The following is an 18713-nucleotide window of genomic DNA, read 5'->3' as shown; positions in this document are numbered from 1 at the left end:
ATTTGTCTCATTGGCACTCATACCTCATCTTCTTATATATATCTACTGACATGGAAGATTCAAAATAAAGAAACCCTAGATTGACGTCAATGTGATAACCCTTTTGGATTCTGAATTTTACTCCCAAACTTCCGACTTATAAGCGAGTACCTACAGTAACTTTTTCTTTTCTTTTCAAATCCAATTCTGGTTATTATGCTTTGACTGAAACTTAAGATCAATCATATGATGGTATAGTTTCCAGAGGTGACTTTCTTTAAATAAATACAGGTGTATGTCATAGTTATAAAGTAAATTATGCTTCACATAGAAACAAACAGGAAATATTTTAAACCAGAAGAAAAGATCAGTTAAAAAATATTGGGTTCAAAAGTCAGCTTGTCAGCAACACCACAAGAAAGACAAGAGTGCACACGCTGAAATGTCTCGCCTTCTTTACTTATCATTGATATTATGTTGATAGTCCTTAATATAAAGCTTTATTACAACTGTCACATAAATTTAACATTAACCAAGACAACTAAACATTGACCATTGACCAATGTACCATAGGAAAATGAGGTCAAGGTCAGATGGACAATGCCAGGCAGACATGTACAGCTAACAATTCTTCCATACAACAAATATAGTTGACCTATTGCTAATAGATTGAGAAAAACAGACCAAAACACAGCAAGAGTGCACACACTAAAATGTCACGCCTTCTTTAATAATCATTGATATTATGTTGATAGTCTTAAGTATAAACATGTACACCTTACAATCATTCAATACAACAAATATAGTAGATCTATTGCATAAAGTATGAGAAACACAGACCAAAACACAAAAACTTAACTATAACCACTGAACCATGAAAATGAGGTCCAGGTCAGATGACATCTGCCTGCTAGTTATGTACACCTTACAATCATTCCATACTACAAATATAGTAGATCTATTGCATAAAGTATGAGAAACACAGACCAAAACACAAAAACTTAACTATAACCACTGAACCATGAAAATGAGGTCAGGGTCAGATGACACCTGCCAGTTGGACATGTACACCTTACAGTCCTTCCATGCACCGAATATACTAGCCCTATTGCTTATAGTATCTGAGTTATGGACTTGACCACCAAATGGTAACCTTGTTCACTGATCCATGAAATGAGGTTGAGGTCAAGTGAAAACTGTCTGACGGGCATGAAGACCTTGCAAGGTACGCACATACCAAATATAGGTATCCTACTACTTATAATAAGAGAGAATTCATCATTACAAAAAATCTTAACTTTTTTTTCAAGTAGTCACTGAACCATGAAAATGGGGTCAAGGACATTGGACATGTGACGGACGGAAACTTTGTAACATGAGGCATCCATATATAAAGTATGAAGTATCCAGGTCTTCCACCTTCTAAAATATACAGCTTTTAAGAAGTGAGCTAACACCGCCGCCATAGCCGCCGCCAGATCACTATCCCTAATGTTGCAGGCTAGACAAAAACTGGACTGACATATAGGTATCTACATAGTCTTCAACAATAGACAAGTGGTTATACATGTACCACACATCAAGCTCTCAAAAGACCAGACTACTAGAGGTCTGGTCAGGCAAGTGAGCTCATAAAAATAGGATATAAGGCTATTTAAACAATGTTGTAAACTCATTTTGATTTGTATGCAAAAAGAAAATCTTAAAACAAACTACGGTAGACACAGTGTTGACAAACTTTTAGTACCCCAGAGGAAACCCTGGTATGGCAATAGCTCACCATGATCCTAGTTAGTTGAGGTATAATAACTGACATGCAATGCATAACAATAACTTAAATTTCTCAGTTGATATACAGAGTTTATTGCAATGCATAACAATAACTAAAGTCTCTCAGTTGATATACAGTTTATCAAATTTAATAAAACTTAAACAAAACAAAGCTGCTGTTACTTTCATATCAATTGATGAAGTGACAAAAAAACAACTACAGTACAGAACTTTTTTAAAGCACCAATGACAATCTGTTCAACAACCGTCTTCCAAATTAATGAAAATAAATAATATATTAACATATACTAGAAACTGAAATCATTTTCATTGAAATCTTAATTCTTAAAGCCATGACACAGACATCAATGCAGTTGCTTTTGTAATTTTTAACTATACATTCCATTAATGAATTCACCATTTAATAAACACGGAACAGGGTGCATCTCTTCAAGATAAGTAGTTACTATCTAGTATGTGTTCTGTAATAATGAATTGTTTCATGAATGGAAAAATATAACAGTATTCACACACAATTATTTCAGTTATATTCTTAACTATCCTTTGAAGGTCCAATAAAAATCAAGGAAACCTAAAAACAATATCAACATGGTTCTAAGCAAATGCACATGTGAGAGGTGGAAAAATAGTTTTGTTACTATAAAAAGATCTTTAGAAATCAGGTAATTTGTTTTATTTTTCCACATAACCCTTCTTAAAATAACAATCAAAACCTGAGCATTCCATGAAGGATGTCATTATAATAGTTCTAATCCTTGGTTACAATGGTTATTGTTTATGTTAAATACTTTTAAAGTAGAAATGCAATATATCTTATTCTAAAACCTGTCAAATAAACCTCTTTAATGATGTGTTCATTAATAAAAATGTTTGTTTTTTTCTGCATTATTGTTATTAAAAAAATATTTGTTTCTATAAAATATTAATTGGATACTTTACTTATTGATTTACAATGTATATCATATTCAATATATCAAAAACAAATGTTACACCTACATTTAATGGTCAACATATATATATTTAGAAAGAAAGACAGGATTAACATCACATGAACACCAAAGATTGATTCTAGGGCAGATTGCTTATAGCATGTATAGGAAGATCAAACAATGATAAATACCTGCATACTACAATAAAGATAATTTAAGAAGTAATTTTCTCTAAAATTAGATAAGGGCTGATCTCATGTTCCTTTTAAAAACAAGTGGCATATTCCTTTGTAAAAAGACACCACCCTATGAATTATACCAAAAATAAAACAATGCTTTTAACATGTATATTCCTAGAAATAAAAAAAAAAATCATCTCTGTGACAATACATCTCTTTACAAGAATATGTTAAAAAGCAGGGTCAATCTATTTTCAAAATTATAAAATTTCAATAAATATCTATATAATGTTATATCACTAAATATCTTAATCAAGTTTTAATTCAATATTAAAATATTGTAGTACAAATAACAACAAATACAAGTATCACAATTTCTTGGCATTCACTGGTACATTATTATTGATCATATCATTCCAAGTTATCTAAGTTCAGCCTTCATTAACTATTGTAGATTAGGACTTTGGGTTTTTGAGCTCGTATAGATGGAGCTCCAAATTTTTGCTTAGCTCGTTTAAGAAAAGAGTTCACCATCTCTTTCACAACTGTATCAAAGAAAACTGCAGATAACTGAGAGTGTAGAGCATGTCTAAACTCAAATGACACCTGAAAAAAGAGTAAATTTATTATAAGGATGAGAAACAGAGAAATGTGCACAAACATGTCTAAGAATTAAAGAAATCCTTACAACAAACACCTAAATATTTACAGTATGTAAACCAATATGAATTTATTATTATTCCTAAATTCAGAATTGTTTTTCTGGGTTTTTTTTCAGGCCTTTAAATTTCAGCATCTTGTATGTCAAAAACTTAGTTAATTTATATATCAAAAGATTTCTTTTTTAAATAAGGTGCTGTTCAGCTAATGGTTGCGTAAATGTGTATCACAAAGTTATTCAAAGAATTATGAAAAATAAAAGTAAATAAATAAATTTGGTGTATTATGATTGGTTAAAAGTATTAATTTTATTTCAACGTTGTCAATTTTTATGGCAACACACCCACTCAGACGTGTATTTGTATGCCAACATGTGTAGTGTACGTTGTTATTGTTAATATAAATACCAGTAATATAAAAAGTTCTTTGAGCCTTATTTTTTATAGAAATTTATTCATAATGAAAGGCAATAATTTATTTTGAATTTATTGAACCATAAAATAAGTTTTTGACTCTACACATTTTACATTTGCGGATTATTCAATGTGAAGAGTCAAAAATTAATTTTATATTTCAAAAAAATCAAAATAAATAATAGCCATTCATTAAATATTACAAAAACATCTGGACCTATGTCTGGTATGGATATGAAAATAGCATCATGGCCAAGATGTGAAACCCCAAAGTTTTGACACAAAGAAGTGAAATATTGTTCCACCAATTCAGTGTTGAAAACATTCCAAATTTTACAACAACAAATAAAACAAAAATCCATCTATTTCTTGTGATTCTGTTTTTCTACGCTACGTCTTTTCAATAATTCAGTACACCCCTGAAGAACGCTGATGTATTCCGTTAATTTTGGTTATAATTGTTTTCATCTAGATCATTATAGTAAATTGCTGAACACTCCAGAAACAGAACTACCAAAAAATCAATAAAACAATAGATTCAGCTATGTTATAATAAATTTTTACTTACAGAGAAATCTAGTACACAGGTATTGGGAATATCAGGTACGCCAGGACTAAACTGCCATATTGTTAGTAAATGATTAAACAATCTACCATCAGTACACTCAGACTGAAACAAAAACGTTTCTGCATTAATATGAAAGTTTAAAATGATGGTTAGGCCACACCAATTTAATTTCTTGTTCTACAAATTTTTGGACCACAAAATATGGGGCGAGCAAGCGATTCGAAAATTTTAATAAAAAAATATCTAATATGCAAATTTTTGAGGCGAAGCCTGAAAAGTAAAGGCGAGCGATTATATATTTTTTTTTTGTAAACATTAAAAAGTAAATTTTGACAATATTAAAACTTGATTTATCACTTGTACCATGACATTTCTTAAATTTCTGATGTATTTTTTCCCTGTTCACCAAGAAATAGTTAAATCTGGTCTATGTGTGTGTGACTGACAATGAGAGAATTATCAATTCAAGTCATAATCAGTTTGGGGGCAACCCCTCAATGTTAAAAATATCCCTTTTACATGTTTTATGAGGGATCAATATCAGTTATAATATATTTGTTTGTACAAATGTTGTATAAAAGATCTCATATTTTCTCAAAGAACTATATATCTATCTGGTATTAAATGGTCAAAGTATGTCCAAGAATTTTGTAATATTCCTGGACTTAAACCATATTAACACATTTACTTCAACAGTTTAATATTATTCAAAACAAGTGGACCCCTCTTTTAGAAAAAGTTGTTTAAAATATGATGTAACTCTCCTCTTTTTTAGTACAAAAGTTTTCAAAGGTTTTGTATAGAAGAACTATACAAATCCTTGGTATTTCTATTTTCTTTTCTACATCAATAAAAAAACAATAGACAAGTGGTTATACATGTACCACACATCAAGCTCTCAAAAGACCAGACTACTAGAGGTCTGGTCAGGCAAGTGAGCTCATAAAAATAGGATATAAGGCTATTTAAACAATGTTGTAAACTCATTTTGATTTGTATGCAAAAAGAAAATCTTAAAACAAACTACGGTAGACACAGTGTTGACAAACTTTTAGTACCCCAGAGGAAACCCTGGTATGGCAATAGCTCACCATGATCCTAGTTAGTTGAGGTATAATAACTGACATGCAATGCATAACAATAACTTAAATTTCTCAGTTGATATACAGAGTTTATTGCAATGCATAACAATAACTAAAGTCTCTCAGTTGATATACAGTTTATCAAATTTAATAAAACTTAAACAAAACAAAGCTGCTGTTACTTTCATATCAATTGATGAAGTGACAAAAAAACAACTACAGTACAGAACTTTTTTAAAGCACCAATGACAATCTGTTCAACAACCGTCTTCCAAATTAATGAAAATAAATAATATATTAACATATACTAGAAACTGAAATCATTTTCATTGAAATCTTAATTCTTAAAGCCATGACACAGACATCAATGCAGTTGCTTTTGTAATTTTTAACTATACATTCCATTAATGAATTCACCATTTAATAAACACGGAACAGGGTGCATCTCTTCAAGATAAGTAGTTACTATCTAGTATGTGTTCTGTAATAATGAATTGTTTCATGAATGGAAAAATATAACAGTATTCACACACAATTATTTCAGTTATATTCTTAACTATCCTTTGAAGGTCCAATAAAAATCAAGGAAACCTAAAAACAATATCAACATGGTTCTAAGCAAATGCACATGTGAGAGGTGGAAAAATAGTTTTGTTACTATAAAAAGATCTTTAGAAATCAGGTAATTTGTTTTATTTTTCCACATAACCCTTCTTAAAATAACAATCAAAACCTGAGCATTCCATGAAGGATGTCATTATAATAGTTCTAATCCTTGGTTACAATGGTTATTGTTTATGTTAAATACTTTTAAAGTAGAAATGCAATATATCTTATTCTAAAACCTGTCAAATAAACCTCTTTAATGATGTGTTCATTAATAAAAATGTTTGTTTTTTTCTGCATTATTGTTATTAAAAAAATATTTGTTTCTATAAAATATTAATTGGATACTTTACTTATTGATTTACAATGTATATCATATTCAATATATCAAAAACAAATGTTACACCTACATTTAATGGTCAACATATATATATTTAGAAAGAAAGACAGGATTAACATCACATGAACACCAAAGATTGATTCTAGGGCAGATTGCTTATAGCATGTATAGGAAGATCAAACAATGATAAATACCTGCATACTACAATAAAGATAATTTAAGAAGTAATTTTCTCTAAAATTAGATAAGGGCTGATCTCATGTTCCTTTTAAAAACAAGTGGCATATTCCTTTGTAAAAAGACACCACCCTATGAATTATACCAAAAATAAAACAATGCTTTTAACATGTATATTCCTAGAAATAAAAAAAAAAATCATCTCTGTGACAATACATCTCTTTACAAGAATATGTTAAAAAGCAGGGTCAATCTATTTTCAAAATTATAAAATTTCAATAAATATCTATATAATGTTATATCACTAAATATCTTAATCAAGTTTTAATTCAATATTAAAATATTGTAGTACAAATAACAACAAATACAAGTATCACAATTTCTTGGCATTCACTGGTACATTATTATTGATCATATCATTCCAAGTTATCTAAGTTCAGCCTTCATTAACTATTGTAGATTAGGACTTTGGGTTTTTGAGCTCGTATAGATGGAGCTCCAAATTTTTGCTTAGCTCGTTTAAGAAAAGAGTTCACCATCTCTTTCACAACTGTATCAAAGAAAACTGCAGATAACTGAGAGTGTAGAGCATGTCTAAACTCAAATGACACCTGAAAAAAGAGTAAATTTATTATAAGGATGAGAAACAGAGAAATGTGCACAAACATGTCTAAGAATTAAAGAAATCCTTACAACAAACACCTAAATATTTACAGTATGTAAACCAATATGAATTTATTATTATTCCTAAATTCAGAATTGTTTTTCTGGGTTTTTTTTCAGGCCTTTAAATTTCAGCATCTTGTATGTCAAAAACTTAGTTAATTTATATATCAAAAGATTTCTTTTTTAAATAAGGTGCTGTTCAGCTAATGGTTGCGTAAATGTGTATCACAAAGTTATTCAAAGAATTATGAAAAATAAAAGTAAATAAATAAATTTGGTGTATTATGATTGGTTAAAAGTATTAATTTTATTTCAACGTTGTCAATTTTTATGGCAACACACCCACTCAGACGTGTATTTGTATGCCAACATGTGTAGTGTACGTTGTTATTGTTAATATAAATACCAGTAATATAAAAAGTTCTTTGAGCCTTATTTTTTATAGAAATTTATTCATAATGAAAGGCAATAATTTATTTTGAATTTATTGAACCATAAAATAAGTTTTTGACTCTACACATTTTACATTTGCGGATTATTCAATGTGAAGAGTCAAAAATTAATTTTATATTTCAAAAAAATCAAAATAAATAATAGCCATTCATTAAATATTACAAAAACATCTGGACCTATGTCTGGTATGGATATGAAAATAGCATCATGGCCAAGATGTGAAACCCCAAAGTTTTGACACAAAGAAGTGAAATATTGTTCCACCAATTCAGTGTTGAAAACATTCCAAATTTTACAACAACAAATAAAACAAAAATCCATCTATTTCTTGTGATTCTGTTTTTCTACGCTACGTCTTTTCAATAATTCAGTACACCCCTGAAGAACGCTGATGTATTCCGTTAATTTTGGTTATAATTGTTTTCATCTAGATCATTATAGTAAATTGCTGAACACTCCAGAAACAGAACTACCAAAAAATCAATAAAACAATAGATTCAGCTATGTTATAATAAATTTTTACTTACAGAGAAATCTAGTACACAGGTATTGGGAATATCAGGTACGCCAGGACTAAACTGCCATATTGTTAGTAAATGATTAAACAATCTACCATCAGTACACTCAGACTGAAACAAAAACGTTTCTGCATTAATATGAAAGTTTAAAATGATGGTTAGGCCACACCAATTTAATTTCTTGTTCTACAAATTTTTGGACCACAAAATATGGGGCGAGCAAGCGATTCGAAAATTTTAATAAAAAAATATCTAATATGCAAATTTTTGAGGCGAAGCCTGAAAAGTAAAGGCGAGCGATTATATATTTTTTTTTTGTAAACATTAAAAAGTAAATTTTGACAATATTAAAACTTGATTTATCACTTGTACCATGACATTTCTTAAATTTCTGATGTATTTTTTCCCTGTTCACCAAGAAATAGTTAAATCTGGTCTATGTGTGTGTGACTGACAATGAGAGAATTATCAATTCAAGTCATAATCAGTTTGGGGGCAACCCCTCAATGTTAAAAATATCCCTTTTACATGTTTTATGAGGGATCAATATCAGTTATAATATATTTGTTTGTACAAATGTTGTATAAAAGATCTCATATTTTCTCAAAGAACTATATATCTATCTGGTATTAAATGGTCAAAGTATGTCCAAGAATTTTGTAATATTCCTGGACTTAAACCATATTAACACATTTACTTCAACAGTTTAATATTATTCAAAACAAGTGGACCCCTCTTTTAGAAAAAGTTGTTTAAAATATGATGTAACTCTCCTCTTTTTTAGTACAAAAGTTTTCAAAGGTTTTGTATAGAAGAACTATACAAATCCTTGGTATTTCTATTTTCTTTTCTACATCAATAAAAAAACCCTTATCTGATGGAGGGTTGTTCTCAACCTGATTATAACAAACACAGGTCAAAGTACGGCCTTTTACACAGGGCTTTGATACAGACCAAACAGCAAGCTATAAAGGACCCCAAAATTATAAGCATACACAATTCGAACAGGAAAACCAACGGTCTAATTTATATATATCCAAACAGGAAAATACCAATTATGAACAACATCAACAAACGATAACTGCTGAACGACAGGCCCCTGAATCAATCAGGACAGGTGCATAAACATGCAGTGGCTATAGATAGTTTTGTTTCGCCAGCATACAATATAATTGCAGTTGAAGGCAAATCCTTCAGAAGTTCTTTGTACTTTATTCTAACAACGAACATGTTTTGATAGGGAATATAAGTAAGGGGGAAAGAAACCAGTTGTTTGTTCTTAACAGGTATTTCCGCGATTCGAAAATTTTAATAAAAAAATATCTAATATGCAAATTTTTGAGGCGAAGCCTGAAAAGTAAAGGCGAGCGATTATATATTTTTTTTTTGTAAACATTAAAAAGTAAATTTTGACAATATTAAAACTTGATTTATCACTTGTACCATGACATTTCTTAAATTTCTGATGTATTTTTTCCCTGTTCACCAAGAAATAGTTAAATCTGGTCTATGTGTGTGTGACTGACAATGAGAGAATTATCAATTCAAGTCATAATCAGTTTGGGGGCAACCCCTCAATGTTAAAAATATCCCTTTTACATGTTTTATGAGGGATCAATATCAGTTATAATATATTTGTTTGTACAAATGTTGTATAAAAGATCTCATATTTTCTCAAAGAACTATATATCTATCTGGTATTAAATGGTCAAAGTATGTCCAAGAATTTTGTAATATTCCTGGACTTAAACCATATTAACACATTTACTTCAACAGTTTAATATTATTCAAAACAAGTGGACCCCTCTTTTAGAAAAAGTTGTTTAAAATATGATGTAACTCTCCTCTTTTTTAGTACAAAAGTTTTCAAAGGTTTTGTATAGAAGAACTATACAAATCCTTGGTATTTCTATTTTCTTTTCTACATCAATAAAAAAAACCTTATCTGATGGAGGGTTGTTCTCAACCTGATTATAACAAACACAGGTCAAAGTACGGCCTTTTACACAGGGCTTTGATACAGACCAAACAGCAAGCTATAAAGGACCCCAAAATTATAAGCATACACAATTCGAACAGGAAAACCAACGGTCTAATTTATATATATCCAAACAGGAAAATACCAATTATGAACAACATCAACAAACGATAACTGCTGAACGACAGGCCCCTGAATCAATCAGGACAGGTGCATAAACATGCAGTGGCTATAGATAGTTTTGTTTCGCCAGCATACAATATAATTGCAGTTGAAGGCAAATCCTTCAGAAGTTCTTTGTACTTTATTCTAACAACGAACATGTTTTGATAGGGAATATAAGTAAGGGGGAAAGAAACCAGTTGTTTGTTCTTAACAGGTATTTCCGCGCTGTTATAAATTTATATCGGAGCACTCCCTCTTTGGATAAATAGGTTTCATGCTGAAACAAATATTCTCACAGATATTTACACCTTGCGGTGGGGTGGTTTTATGTTTAAAGTCGTTATATACAGGTTAGACTGTGATTTTAAAACAAATGTTGATATCTTTTTATAATATTTACTTAAACAATGGTGCTGGAAATGGACATGATTACATTTTCGGATGCAGGAAGTGGGAATTACAAAAAAAATAAAAAAATTCTGTTTTGAAAAAAATAGGTGCGGGCAGGTCCGTCGAACAAGGAATCAAATTAGCTGGCCTTACAGGTTAGTAGCAGTCTACCATCTATACATGTCAGACAGAAAATAAATGGTTTCACAAATGTGGAAATAAATAACAATTTGTTAAAGTAAACCATTATAGGTCTAGGTACGGCCTTCAACACAGAGCATTGACTCACACCGAACCGCAAGCTATAAAGGACCCAAAAAATTAGTAACTTAAAACCGTTCAAATTTATAGTATTATTTTGTTTTATTTTTATGTCAAGTATCACAATACTAACCTTTACAAGGTTTGGTTTAGCAACTGTAACACAGGAAGTGTATTTTTCACTCAAGGGAGGAAACCCTACTTCCATCTTGCATTTAAAACTTCCTGGTTTACTGTTGAATACTGTTGACTGGGTACACCAAGGAACAAATTCTGTATACTTTTCAACATCAGCAACAATCTCATACATCTGTTCCATGGAATACCTTTAAAATATAATGAAAATTATAATGCTGTACTTTCAGATTTTTTTCTGATGTTTTTATTATTGTAAAAAGTTAATCAGATTTGGTTTAACTGCTTATAGATTTTGGAAGCATTACTTGTTAAAAGTATTCAAAGAAATCATGATAACTAATTTTGCATTTTTTACTATGTTTCAACAATCCCAATAATTTTCAAAATAAAATGTATTTATTTCAATATTCTTTCCAGTCTTCTACAAAATTCTTCAATATGTTTTTCTGTCCTGATTTATAGTATATTTCATGTATTTGTCCCATTTTGATTTTGACATCACTGTAAATTTTAACTAAATATAATAGACTTGCTGTTCTCAGGGTTACAGAAACAGACAAATAGCCAGATATGTCCTAAACTGAAATGTCAGAAATAGTCAGACTGCGATTAAGTCCAAAATTCATTTTGTTTCGAAAAAATGTTGGTCATTCCATTGTGTTTAGGTTGCCAATTGGCTTTTATTTTTGTTAAGAAATGCTTTTACGCTAATATGACTGCCATTTGAGTAAAATATAATCATCCTAAGGGCCCTCTTATTAATCCTATTATTAATGCCTCTGCAGGATATTGGCTAATGGTTTTCATTTCTTTATTTTCCTATCACACTGCACAGAATGTGATACCAAAAAAAAACCTGTTTATTTGATTGGGTTATCCATATAAAGATGATATTACAGCATTTCCTTTAGCTATTCTTTAGGTCATAGATATAGGAAGATGTGGTGTGAGTGCCAATGAGACAACTCTCCATCCAAATAACAATTTAAAAATTAAACCATTATAGGTTAAAGTACGGCCTTCAACACGGAGCCTTGGCTCACACCGAACAACAAGCTATAAAGGGCCCCAAAATTACTAGTGTGTAAAACCATTCAAACAGGAAAACATGTACATTTCATTCATTGCAAGGGACATATATGTGATTTCTTCAATAAAATACAAAACACTCATACTTTTCATCTGACAATCTTCTTTATGACAAATTTTATTACATTCTGAGGGGTACACAAAGCCTTAAAATGTCTGATGTTAAAGAATGACACATGTAAAGGACAAATGACAGCATACAGAATGTATTAGTAATCATGGTAATAGAAATAACAAACTTGACGAAGGCTCATTTATTATTATATATTGAAATTAAATAACTCAAATTGATATCAAGCAATATCCAATTTTCACTTGTTATGAATAAAATTGAGATTGGAAATGGGGAATGTATCAAAGAGACAACAACCCGACCATAGAAAAAACAACAGCAGAAGGTCACCAACAGGTCTTCAAAGTAACGAGATATTCCTGCACCCAGAGGCATCCTTCAGCTGGCCCTATTAACATGTGTTCCTCACACCTGACAGATGTGATAAAGCTCAGAACTAATCATGTTAATGTTATACAGAAACCATATTCCATGAGAATACAGGTATACTATCCCTTTTTTATTTAAAACTAATCAGCAAATACAATTGCCAATTATTAATAAAAGGTATTAATATGTATGTATTATTAAACTATTTCAGCTTTAAAGGTAACCAGTTTATAAAATTATGATGTGTTGCAAAACTCACCATTATTATCATATCTAATTACTCTTTAGCTGTTTTCTAACGTGTCAAAACTTGTGCGAGTGTTGTTTTTTTTATAACATTTTTACTGGTTATAATGATTTACCCTAGCAGTCTCCTCTCTGAATAGTCTTTCCTCTTGTTAGTGGAGGTGCCTGGTAACTTTGGTAGTTGAAACAAACATCTTTGTTGTGTGAGGCATATATCATCATGGCTGAAACATGGTATTGTTGGGTAGCAGGCTAAAACTGCAGTTCTACAAAAAAATATACTCATTGAGGGGAGGGGAAACAAACATGTATTTTTTTGTTTGCCCAAGTTAAAAACACATAAGTGAAATAAATATAATGAAACAGGCTATTTAAAAATGTTTATCATCTTGATTATCATTGGAACAAAAATAAATGACATGGGAAATTGTTGGCATTATTGTCATCTGTCAGCAGCCACATTTTGATGAACCTGAGCACTTGAGATCACCCCAAGTTTTTGGTGGGATTCATGTTGCTTAGTCTTAAGTTTTCTATGTTGTGTCTAGGACTGTACTATCATTTGTCTGTTTGTCTTTTTATTTAAGCCATGGCGTTTATTTTCTATCAATTCTTTTTATTTTTCGCCATGGCATTTATTTCTATCTATGAGTTTGACTCTCCTTCTGGTACATGTATCTTTCGTCCCTCTTTTAGAAAATCAAAATTTGCAATATAGGAGAAGCCCAGCACAGTCACTGATTCATGTGCAGTTTAAGAGTTTGGGAGAAATTGGGTTAAAATAATTATAAAAGGGTTTATGTATTTTACATAAAGATTCTGAGAACAGCTAAAGAATACACCTTATCGCTATTTGACCGTCATTACTAGATATCACACAAGTTCCCGTAAAATGTTGATGTCATAAAACAAAATATCTGATGCCACAATGGATAAGTGATTGTTGTATGGGTCAAAAGTTCAAGCAGCCGGGTCAGCCGGGATTAACCATAAGGTGTATGGAGTTACATGTTTAGTTATACAAATAACTCAGAATTTTACTATCTCAGTATCTGACAGTTTACAATTGTATTCTAGTTCCATGAGACTTTTCAGATTATACTTTTATTGAAATTTGCTGCTTTTAAAATGCTTAAAGATTTTATTTTTAGTTTTGAACTTAGTTTATTATGTAAATCTTTAACAAATTATTGAGAAAAAAATAAAAATGAAATGAATACAGGATTTATAATAACTTTTCTGAAACAATTCTGATTATTCATTTTAATTCATTACTTATCAAAAGATGTCTATTATAAATACTATTTTTTTACATACTTATCTAAATTACTTTCTCTCTTAATTTGCCTAAATACTCGGCAAAATATTGTCCCTGGTCGAGTCAGGTTTCGTAAAGTTGCCATTCATAATTAATGACCTTGACCTCTTGCAATAACTTCCGGTTTTTGTTCGTCGGCTAACGTTTTGTTGAATAAAGGATAGATTCCTCGAGCGCAAGCAGTACTTGAGCTAACAGATAAGCAATTTTAAATATAAATTAAAAATGATAGAGTGTGGTCATTCTTAACCAAAACGTAGTGCCTACGGTGGTTTGTTAAAAATATAATGAAATAAAAAGCCTCAAGGTACACATTTTGATCAGGAAAAAACATCATTATGTCATATTAAGAAGCTAAACTAAACTATAGAAATGTAAAATAAAATACGAGAAGATAGCTCTAAGAACATTCTTTGAGAATATTAAAGGAAACAAAAGGGTCACCATACGTTTTTCTGGATAATATATATTATAATAGCAATATTTCATGTAGTTTCCTTCACAAAATGCACTATTTTAGAGTTGCCCACCCTTAATATGCCCAATTAAGAAAACATTTTAAAAAAATCAAGCAAAACCAATCTATGTTTGCAAAAGATCAATATTTATAAGATGAAATATAATTAATTTGTTTAAAAAAAAAATGTATAATAGTTATCTGCATTTTTGCATCAAAGTTTGCTAACTTGATTTAAAATTTGGGCCTAAGATTCCCTCTAATTTACAATCCAAGATGGTGAAAGACACCCATACAGTTACTACCTTTTGTAGCAGTGCTACTTATTTAATTTTATATTCATATATTTTTTTTTAATTTCGCCGTGGGATTTTAAGTTTTCATCTTTGCTCTTTAATATTTCATATGTGCTTTATGTCATAATTTTGCTTGAAATTATTTAATTAAATAAATTATTTATTTTCACCATAAAACTCTGTGGAGCTATTTTTTTTAATTGTTTCTAGTCAGTGTAAATCGATTCAAAATACAATTTTCGTTTATGCCTTCGAATACTACGTTCGTCGGTTTTTACTTGGACTTCAGTATGTACAAAAAGAGATTTATCCTGCCAAATTGACTTTAATCTTCGGAGACTGCAGCTGTTAACAGGAACCACCTGTTTTTAATCCAATTTAATTGCACTTGGGGGGCAATGGGTTTAACTGTTATGCTGTTATGGGGCAATTTAATTCTTTGTTATTTGTTATTTTGAAAATATATTTGCTTTAAGCTTTTATTGTCTTATTCTTTGTTAGCTGTTATTGGGCTTTTAGTTTTTTTTATATCTGTTATTGTGATAATGTAGTTGCTGCTAACTGTTATTTAAAATTGGAATGTTAGCATTTTTTTACAGTCAATATTCGTTAATTTATAAATTGAAGATCATTGGACATTGGGGTCTACCACTACTAATATGTTTGTCCCGTATTCAGAGAAGGATTCCATTAACATGTACCCATCACAGAAGTGAGGTCCAGGACAATTCAAGTATATATCATGATTATTCTTTGTAATAAATTCCATATTTTTTATGAATGTGTATTTAGAATTATCTTAATTTTTTGTATGAGAATAATGTTCCTTGTTTCCCGTACGAACATATTAAATTAAAACTATTCTTAATATGACAAAAAGGAAAACATATGGCCAGGAATATCTGACAAGGATCTCAATTAAGAACTAGGTCCTAACAACCACTTAACCTTTTACATAATATGATACATAGACTCAGCTCTGTGATTCTTTTCAAAGCAGAACCAAATGCATTGTACAATGAAAGTTCCAACCATGTACTTGGGTCCAAAGCTGCACATAACTCATTCCAAACAAAGACTTATTTCAAGCCGTTGTTTCCCTACTAAACTATGTATTCTACTTACTAGTGCACTAGGTAAAATCAAAAACGTCGGCTGAAAAAAATTGTTCAAATAAGGCCTTTGAAAATAGTGGAATAAATTGCTTTTGGAGTTTCAAAATTCGTTCGAAGTACTTAATAAATTGCATGCTTATAATTGGTGCTTTTGATTTTTCTACCCTATATACCACTTTGCCTCATAGTCATATTAAGAAAAATTCACACACCTCATTAGATGGTCATTTAGAAAAAGTCAGAATATTCAAACTCTTTTAGGTCATTTTGTGTATTAGCAACTAAGGGAGCAGTCAATATATATAAGCAATACTCCAACGTTTCATGACAACTGCTGAGTTATTTTTGAAAACTAGAAAATACGACCTTTTTCTAATGCATAAAATCCCTTAACTTAATAACATAAAATCTGAGCGATTGTACAGTCAATAAAAATATCCGACATGGAGAAAATGAATATATTTGGATTTCTACTGGGACAATGGCTTTGAAACTTTCAAACAGGTAAGACTATATATCAGAAAAGGTACATGTGAAAATCCAGGTAGCAAACATTGATTTTTTGAATGTTTATATTTGAAATTTTTTATCGCTGTTGTGTGACAATTTTGATCGTTTTACACGGAGCTCCACCATTCTTAGGAAAACGTTTTGATGCATATATCTTTCTTATTATTTTATTGGTTCATATTTACATAAAGAATGTTTTAGCTATCAAAACTTGAAGCAGAAACGTTATATAGGAACATAAGAGTTCGTCAAAGTTTCCATCAAGCAACTTGTTATTTTTCGAATGTCGGAGCACCGCTTGACAGTCTCCCGAATGACAAAATTAATAGAAAACCGTACAGTTCCGTTACCACACTGTGAAGACCGAAATCATTTTAATATTTCATTTACTGTTATCTGTTTTTGTCCATTTTAATTCCTTATCTGTTATGAGCCAAATCAATTTGCTGTTTTGCTGTTATTGGGACCCCCTTGTCCCCTTTGTAAATACTGAGCACACAAGTTGACGTTTGTACATACAGCAGTATCTGCGTCACGTATGGATTTCTACTGCAGATCAATAGTATAGATGTAGATGTTGAAAAAAGTCAATACTAACAATGAACACTTCCCTATCCTGGATCTTGATATCTATATCTTTAACCGGAAGCTTAATACCAAAATTTTTGATAAAAGATACGATTTTCCATTTTCTATTCACATTATTTGTCAATTTTTAGATGGTGATGTCTCCTTGTCGCCATCGTATGGTGTTTACATGTCTATATCTCAACTTGTTTTATTCACTCGTGTACGTAACAACGTATATTTGATTTCAACGAAAGAAATCTCTTTATTTATAATTAAAATTTATTACACCACAGTTTTTGATATCACAAACTTGTCAAAATATTTACTACATTTTATCATCAGCACATGCAAGGACATCATTCGTAAATATTAATCAACATGCAGACATCTTATACGTTCAGGTATTTAACATCCCGCAATTTTTCATGGTAATATTCTTTACAAAGCACAAAAATGTCAGCCTTCACCTAAAAAGCTATCCAAACCCGTAAACAGACTTATTTGGAAAGGATATCGTAACGATACTGTTGTCAGGTCATTAAGGATTGCATATTTTGGTATTAATATTGATTCACTCATAGATCTTTGCATCGGAATCAAACATAATAATCAATAATGATAATCAATCAAATGATTATAAAACGGAAGATGTGGTATGATTGCCAATGAGACAACTCTCCATAAGATTTTTAAGAAAGTATCATTGTTCTTGGCCTAATGATCGGAAACTATTAAATATAAAACAAGCTTCTAGTAAGTCTCTTTAATACGATCAAATTATGTAATTATGTAAAAGCTGCATGGATTATTCGATCTCATATAGTCTCATAACTTTATATGTCATGTCATTGTGTTATAACTTTTGTTCTGTGCTGTTTATTCATGTTCTATATTATGTAATACATGTTGTTAATTTTGCCATAGCATGTCTATGCTTTTGCGATAAAGATGCATTAATTAATTAATTCATTCATTCGTTCATTCAAGAGACCAAATGGCACAAAAATTAACAACTATATGCCACCGTTCGACCATCAACAACGAGCAAATCCCAAACCGCAAAGTCAGCTATAAAAGGCCCCGAAATGACAATATAAAACAAGTCAAACGAGAAAACTGATGGCCTGATTTATGTACAAAAAAACCACCATAAGAACGAACTATAAAAATCAGTTGATAAAGGCTTAACCCATCAGATGGATAAAAAAAACAAGTCATGGGAAGTGGCCGGGTACTTGTACATCCTAACGGTGTCTTCCTTAAATGTCAACATTTTATATGTGAACTATTCCTTGAATGCCAACAAAAATATTTCAATAGATGTTTATATATTAATAACGATAGGTGTTTTAGAACTATAAGTATATATATAAAAGT

General features: G+C 30.5%; 1 protein-coding gene and 1 long non-coding RNA gene across 2 annotated transcripts; both read right to left on the bottom strand.

Annotated features, from left to right (window-relative positions):
- Positions 1-1870: 1870 nt before the first annotated feature.
- On the bottom strand, positions 1871-4632 carry LOC134706894 (uncharacterized). The gene is made up of 2 exons (XR_010105667.1): positions 4520-4632; positions 1871-3484 (listed from the first exon to the last, which is right to left on the bottom strand). It is a non-coding gene; the product is annotated as an uncharacterized LOC134706894 (long non-coding RNA).
- A 1089-nt stretch (positions 4633-5721) lies between these two features.
- Positions 5722-14527, bottom strand: LOC134706893 (coenzyme Q-binding protein COQ10 homolog A, mitochondrial-like). The gene is made up of 5 exons (XM_063566247.1): positions 14388-14527; positions 13187-13336; positions 11289-11481; positions 8371-8472; positions 5722-7335 (listed from the first exon to the last, which is right to left on the bottom strand). The coding sequence occupies exons 1-5, from the start codon at positions 14471-14473 to the stop codon at positions 7171-7173; spliced, it is 696 nt and encodes a 231-aa protein (XP_063422317.1). The 5' UTR covers positions 14474-14527; the 3' UTR covers positions 5722-7170.
- Between the last annotated feature and the right edge of the window lie 4186 nt (positions 14528-18713).

This window comes from Mytilus trossulus, chromosome 2, assembly GCF_036588685.1.
Source record: "Mytilus trossulus isolate FHL-02 chromosome 2, PNRI_Mtr1.1.1.hap1, whole genome shotgun sequence".
NCBI lineage: Eukaryota > Metazoa > Mollusca > Bivalvia > Mytilida > Mytilidae > Mytilus > Mytilus trossulus.
The sequence above is the reverse complement of the archived record's forward strand: the minus strand, read 5'-3'. Positions and strand labels throughout refer to the sequence as shown.